The 8,107-nt window shown below is 34.2% G+C and overlaps 1 protein-coding gene across 1 annotated transcript in view; it reads left to right on the top strand.

The window, feature by feature from the left end:
* The window catches only part of LOC107742187 (sodium channel protein type 4 subunit alpha-like), a 95,721-nt gene that overhangs the window by 1,918 nt on the left and 85,696 nt on the right, over positions 1-8,107 (top strand). The window contains exons 3-6 of the mRNA XM_016555087.1: positions 351-492; positions 1,568-1,765; positions 2,618-2,791; positions 6,057-6,404. Of these exons, the coding sequence (XP_016410573.1) occupies positions 351-492; positions 1,568-1,765; positions 2,618-2,791; positions 6,057-6,404 (862 nt within the window). The remainder of the gene's footprint in view (positions 1-350; positions 493-1,567; positions 1,766-2,617; positions 2,792-6,056; positions 6,405-8,107) is intronic.

Here is an 8,107-nt window from a genome sequence, read left to right on the forward strand (position 1 = left end):
CATACTTTAAAGAACTTGAGCTTTTCTGTTTTGCAAATCCATTTTTTTGATTGATCTTAGGAAATATTCTAATATTTTGAGATACTGGATTTTTGACTTTCATGAGCTGTAAGTTCTAATCATCAAAATTAAAACAAAAAAACTTTTGAAATGTTTTACTTTACATGTAATGAATCGAGAATATATGAAAGTTTCACTTTTTGAAATAAGTTACAAAAAAAAAGAACTTTTTCACAATATTAAAATTTTTTGAGATGCACCTGTATATACAGGGCAGCGGGCCAAACTCATTTCCTGTACACAATAACAGACTGATGCCACTAATAACCGCTTATTCCTGTTTTCCACAGCAAATGTCCGGATGGTTTTGAATGTATGAAGACCGGACGAAACCCCAACTACGGCTACACCAGCTTCGACAGCTTCGGATGGGCTTTTCTCTCGCTTTTCAGACTCATGACACAAGATTACTGGGAAAACCTCTATCATCACGTCAGTAGACTGTTCGCTCTCATTACATCACACTCAAGCATTACAAACTTCATTGGTAGCTGGATGACATACGTTTCTTAAAAAGATGTATTTTTTAAAATTAGTATTTTTATTTGTAAAGGATGCATTAAATCCAGTAAAAATGTAATCAAATCAATTTTGTTTTGTATTTAATATAAAATATTTAATATTTCATTATAAAAAACTATCATAAAATGTATACATATATAATTTATATGCATACACTACCATTTGGGGTCAGTAATTTTATTTTATTTTCTTTTACATTTTTTTGAAGAAAGACAATAATACAGTACTTCTATTCAGCAAGGACGCGTTAAATTGATGAAAAGTGACAGTAAAGACATTTATAAATGAATGCATTTCAAATAAACGCTGTTCTTTTGAACTTTCTATTCATCTGTGAGTCCTGAAAAATAAAATGTATCACAGTTTCCACAAAACTATTGTGCAGCACAACTGTTTTCAGCATTGCTAATAATCAGAAATGTTTCTTGAGCAGCAAATCAGCATATTAGAATGATTTCTGAAGATCATGTGACACTGAAGACTGGAGTAATGATGCTGAAAATTCAATTTTGATCACAGAAATAAATTATATTTTAACAGATATTCACATAAAAAACAGCTGTTTTAAATGATAATAACTTTTCACATTTTTACTGTATTTTTGATCAAATAAATGCAGCCTTGGTGAGCAGAAAAACCCCAAAACTTTGAAGGGTAGTGAATATGTAAATATAGAATTCAATGTAATTTATGTCTATATCTTGGCATCAAAATGTCAAAAATGATGCAAAACTTTTGGATGGTAGTGTATGTATAAATTAAGCCTTTATTCATCTGTTTTCATCCATTGATTAGGCTGTTTTTGAGAGTTGACTGTAGATTACTTTAGAATAGCCTTTGATTGATCAGTCTGACCGATGCATCTGTCTGACACTAATTACAAGCTTGTGAACAGATATTGCACATTTTTCTTCAACGGTAACTGATAAAGTAATCTGCGAGTTCTTGCAGCCGTTGTGATCTGACGCTGTTGTTGTGCTGACAGACGCTGCGCTCGGTGGGAAAAGCGTACATGGTGTTTTTTGTGCTGGTGATCTTCCTGGGCTCCTTTTACCTGGTGAACCTGATCCTGGCTGTGGTGGCCATGGCGTACGAGGAGCAGAACCAGGCCACCATCGCAGAAGCCCTGCAGAAAGAACAAGAGTTTCAGCTCGCCATGGAGCAGCTGAAGAAGGAACAGCAGGTACGTCTGATTAAATCAAATGTAACAGTAAAATAAATAAATGGGGCTGCACAATTAATCTAAAGAAACTGACATTGTGATATATCTAAGTGCGATTTAGCTTGGCTTAGTACAGCGATCATATGCTGTAGTTAGTTAAGTATCTAATCTGTTTTCAGTGAAGCTCGGCACTGTGTTCATTTACACACGCACATCTTATAATACAGTGTTTTCAGTGTCTCTCAGTGCTTCACTGTAAATGTAGTGAACATCTGTGCATGAGCTGCGAGATTAATGTGCATTTGGGAATGCAACGTGTGCTAGATTCACTAACTTTCATATTATATTTCAGATTCATATTTACAAATGTGCATTTTTAACATTTTTGCGGACAAAAGTTTACAGGATTGAAATTTTAAAAGCTAAGGATTTAAGATATGAATAATAGTAATTTTACTTGTAGTGTGCAATAAAAAATATAAAAATATAAATATTTATAATATCACATTCATATAGATTTTTTTTTATTTTCCAGTATAAATGCAATTTTCAACAGCAATGTATTTCTGTCTTAATTTGTTATAATAATAATAATAATAATAATAATAATAATAATAATAAATAAAATATTAGTATTATAACTTGTGGTGTAAAATAAAACAATTATTATAATATCACATTTGATATAGATTTTTTTTATTTTACAGTACAGTTGTAATTTACAAACAGCAATGTATTTCTTTCAGAATTTTTTTATAATTTAAAGAGTTAAAAAATAATAAAAATAATAATAATAAATATACCTGATTGAATCAATAACGTACAAGAAGTCATGCAGCATTGTGCCTATAATTATGACTTTGTGTCTCTCAGGCGGCTCAGAAAGCACAAGAAACTGAGTCCATCTTGACGGCCGACGTGTCGCCGTTCTCCTCACAAGACAAAGGGAATCTGGACCGGAGGAAAAGCTCGAGACTGCTGTCTGAAGGAACGGAGGACGTCAACAACGACAAATCAGCCAAGATGGACACTATAGAGGGGATGAAGGTAGATTTATCACCCAAAATCATTCATCACTCCTCATTTACTCACCTGTATGCCATTTTATTCTGTGGAAATGTCTCCAGTTAAAGGACAAGTTCACTTCCAGAATAAAAATTTCCTGATAATTTACCCACCCCCCATGTCTTCCAAGATGTTCATGTCTTTCTTTCTTCAGTCGCAAAAAAGAAATTAAGGTTTTTGAGGAAAACATTCCAGGATTTTTCTCCATATAGTGCACTTCAGTGGTGCTCAACGGATTGAAGGTTAAAAATGTAGTTTCAATGCAGCTTCAAAGAGCTCTACACGATCCCAGCCGAGACATAAGGGCCTTATCTAGCTAAACGATCGATCATTTTCTGAAAAAAATTACATAGGGAAGCACCGATGTATCGGCCGCCGATATTTATCGGCCGATTTTTCCTCAATTTACAACCATCGGCATATCGGCTATATAAGGAAAAAGGCCGATACAACAAACCGATGGTTTATTAATTAACTGCGTGAAGGCACTGAGCTGTATAATATCTGTTGCATAATCCTAGCGCTGCTGTCTGCACTTTAATGCTAATCAAATAACAAAAGACAAAAGATCGCACACTATTCTTAACTAAATAATTTTTGTAACTTTAATAAGTGTAGCGGACCTCATCTGAATGATGACCAAAACTTTACTGATGTTTTATTTAGTTGATTGCGTCCTTTTTCACTCCAAAAAAATCACCATAAGAGCTAAACAAAACACAGCACGAGAAGTGCACATTAAACTCTCTCTCTCAGTTGCATTATCATCAACATACAGCGAATTACACAAAACACTTATTACAACTAACAGTAAACAAATATATACAGATCTCATGACTTTTCGGGGGGTGCTTAATAAACCGACAAACTTTAAATCCGAAGAACTGCGTGCATTCATTACCGATATAGCTGCTCCGTAGACTAGACTAGAAAACCTGTCAAAATAAGAGTCACGCCTTAGTAAAGGAGATCTCATACATATTTAAACTTATAAAAAGTATTAAAATGTATACAAAAACAAATTAGAAGATTAATCATAATAAAGTCTGTTACAATAAATAAGGCTTAATATGTATTTAATTTATACAGTGATGTGTTATTTTACATTTGTTTACTTTATTTCTGTACCTGAAAACTGTTAAACCTACCTAAAAAGCACTGTTTATTTAATATGTATCTTTGTTCTGTTGTATTTATGTAGGCCTGCTCAATGTTAAATGGATCCAATCCATGTTCATTAGAAATTATTCGATGATGCAGCAATAAAACTGCTAGTATAATTTATTGCAGGTGCTTTTGAGCTTTGCTGATTTAAAACATGATCAAAATACTATCTATTTTGATGCCAAAAATTTCAAATAAGAGAGGAAGTGACAAATATCGGTATCGGTATTGGAATCGGCCAATAAGTGTTTGTTACAATCGGTATCGGTATCGGCCCCAAAAAATCCCTAATTTATACACTTTTTAACCACAAATGCTGGGCTAGCATTAACTCTTTATTAGGTGATATTGGAAAGGTTAGCGTGACGTAGACGGAAATACCGACCCAGTGTTTACAAAGCGAACATGCAAAAAAGTGAAATGCCCTTTACAAAAAAGGTAAAACAACGATATCAGATGATTTTAAAGTTGGAGGAGAAAATAAGATGGAGTTTTTAAACGAAGTACAGAAACGAAGAACTAACCGTGCGTGATCTTTCCAACATGATTGCGCAATGTGTGAAGAAGCGCATGCGCATCGCAGAGCTAGAGCAAGCTGAGCTGTGGTTAAAAAGTGTATAAATATTAATAAAAAAAAAAAAAAGATCGATCGTTTCGCTAGATAAGGCCCTTATTCCTCGGCTGGGATCGTGTAGAGCTCTTTGAATCTACATTGAAACTGAAATCGTTGTCCACCATTGAAGTCCACTATATGGAGAAAAATCCTGGAATGACGTAAACATAATTTCTTTGCAACTGAAGAAAGAAAGACATGAACATCTTGGAAGACATGGGGGTGAGTAAATTATCAAGAAATTTTTATTCTGGAAGTGGACTTATCCTTTAAAGGGGTCACTGGATGCCCATTTTCCACAAGTTGATATGATTCTTTAGGGTCTTAATGAAAAGTCTATAACATACTTTGGTTAAAATTTCTCAATGGTAGTGTAAAACAACATCCTTTTTACCATGTCAAAATCAGCTGTGTTCACAGCGACCCGTTTTGGTGCATGTCCCTTTAAATGCTAATGAGCTCTGCTGACCCCGCCCCTCTCTTCCGTGGGGTGATGAGCCGTTCTCATGAGACTGTAAACTTTAGCCGCGGAATTTGCTAGCTAGCACGTTGTTAGGAAAGGCGATTTGCAAAGATTCATAAAAAATACTCACTTCTTCTGTAGGTGAAGCTGGATCAAATGATTCACACGAACATAAATGCATTTATGTAGATCGGGGACACATTCCCTTCAGAAACAAATGTAATCCACTGCGTCTTCAGCGGCTCAGATGTCGGGAGTAAATGACGACTGCTATTTTCATTATTACATCCAACAACGAAACACCTCAATTCGCTTAGGAGCCGTTCTTGTCTACATCTGCACCAGTGTCAAAACAATGGCGGACTGATGACAGCTCACTCAGGGCGGGTCTAAGGTAAAACGTCAGTGTCAATCAACAATCGTGGGAGGGGCCTGGGTCTGTGTGACGTCACTCAGCCAAGAATCTGAGAACGGCTTGATTTGAGTAAGGGGTTATTGTTTTGGGGATTTAAAAAAAACACTGAGTGGATTTTTATCATTATAGGGTGGATGTGTACAAACACTGCCAACACAGATTTGTGACCCTGGAGCACAAAACCAGTCTTAAAGGCAGAGTAAGTGATTTCTGGTAGCCAATGTTGATATTTGAAATCACCAAAACAAATTTTTCTTTTATGCCAAAAATCATTAGGATATTAAGTAAAGATCATGTTCCATGAAGATATTTTGTTAATTTCCTACCGTAAATATATCAAAACTTCATTTTTGATTAGTAATATGCATTGCTAAGAACTTCATTTGAACAACTTTAAAGATGATTTTCTCAATATTTTGATTTTTTTGCACCCTCAGATTCCAGATTTTCAAATAGTTGTATCTCGACCAAATATTGTCCTATCCTAACAAACCATACATCAATGGAAAGCTTATTTATTCAGTTTGTGAAATTGTATTTTTGAAGTGAATTTTGTCATCCCCTTCAAGTCATTTCATCCTTATGTTTCCAGCAAACGCACTCTCTGCTGGTCCGCACTCTCTCCTTACGTGCCCGACGGGAGAGTCAGGTCAGCATCTTCAACTTCCGGCTGCCGAACAAAGACTCGGAGGTGGATTTCGCCGACGATGAGTTCAGCAATCACGGCGATTCGGACAGCCGCAGCGGGGCGCTGGCTCTGCCCTGGAGCAGGAGACGGACCAGCGCTCAGAGCACCTGCAGCCACAGCTCGCAGTTCTTCTTCCCGAGTCTCAACATCAACGGCAAACTCTTCGTGGCCATGGACCAGAACGGCCTCTCGGGCCAGGGGCCGCTGTCTCCGCTGCCCACCTGCACCATGGAGAAGGTCAAAGAGGAGAGCGTAAGTCACTCTGTGCTTCTGATCAAACCAGCAGAGACCTGGAAATTGGAAACAGCTTGATTGATTTGTAATAAAGCACCTGTGCGTCGCTCGGATCTTTAGATGAAGAACCGCGGCTGGAATCGTCTCCTGTGGAGAAACGAGTCAGGATCAGTCTCATGAAGAAATGTCTAGATACTTCTAACAAGTTTGACTCATACTTTGTAATTAGTTTTGCTTAATTTGTCAATCAGGTATGCCAATAATGGTTCATTTATTGATAATTAGCAATGAACACTTTGGCAAACGTGATTGACAATACTATTGCAATAATAATAAATAAATTAATAATAATAAAATGAATAATCATAATAGTAACAATAAAAACTACAAAACAACAACAATAATAAATACAACAGTTTAACAGCTACACTAATATTGAATAATAATTATTCAGTATAGTTATTAATTATTTTGTAAAATTAATTAATATATTAATATATTAATAATAATTAATATTGTTATAAATAATAATAACTTTAATAATAACAACAAAACAACAATAATTAATAATTATTTTTAAATTACTGATTAACAAGAACAACAATAATAACAATTAATAATAAACAAATATTAATTATTATGCATTATTACCTTTAATAATAGTAATAATAATAACACTAATAATAATAATAATACATAATGATAATTATAAATTCGTATTGTTTAATAATAAAATAATATTAATTATGAATTATGAATTATGAATTATTATTAAGTTCTTAAAATGGTTTTATTGCTATGGTCTACTGATTATGTGCCATTGGATGTATTTTCTGCTCACCAAGGCTGCATTTATTTGATCAAAAATACAGTAAAAAATTTGAAATATTATTACAATTTAAAATAAGTGTTTTCTATGTGAATATCTGTTAAACTGTCATTTGTTTCTGTGATCAAAGCTGTATTTTCAGCATCATTACTCCAGTCTTCAGTGTCACATGATCTTCAGAAATCATTCTAATATGCTGATTTGCTGCTCGAGAAACATTTCTGAAAATAGTTTATATTTTTGTGGAAAAATTAGCATTTATTTGAAATAGAAATCTTTTGTAACATTATAAATGTCTTTACTGTCACTTTTGATCAATTTAATGTTTATATGGAAGTGTAGAATATAATAATTAAAAAAATGGTTATCAGAAGATTAAACATTAAATTATTCAACTGGTCATTAAAAAAAAATCAACATATTTCTACATATTTCACCCCAAATCTAAAGAAAAAAAAAACATAATGAAACTGAAGCGTTTTGTTAGAAGCATGCATATTTTTGTATTGTGGCATTGGATAATTTGCTAATTATATATTTATTTAATAATTTTTCTAACATGTAAAACATTTTTACAGTATTACGAATTTGTAAACATTGTTAGTTTAAAACAGACGTGAACTCAAGGTTAAGTGTTGTGTGACGAATCCTACAGTAGCTGAACGTTTCCCAGAAACCTCCTCATCTTCTTCAAGGACAAACATAAGAGCTCCAGTCTCTCTGTGTTACAGTACATTCATTCAGTCAGTTCCTCTATAGCTGTCAGTCACACTGATAACATGCATTATGCTCTTGCCTTCTCTGAGCTGATTTGGACGAGTTCTTTTCTTTTATTGGTAGACTGCAAACATGCTGTGTAATGATTAGTGTTACATAATAACCTCCACCTCTC

This window comes from Sinocyclocheilus rhinocerous, unplaced genomic scaffold (assembly GCF_001515625.1).
Source record: "Sinocyclocheilus rhinocerous isolate Xijiao unplaced genomic scaffold, SAMN03320098_v1.1 scaffold2122, whole genome shotgun sequence".
Classification (NCBI taxonomy): Eukaryota; Metazoa; Chordata; class Actinopteri; order Cypriniformes; family Cyprinidae; genus Sinocyclocheilus; species Sinocyclocheilus rhinocerous.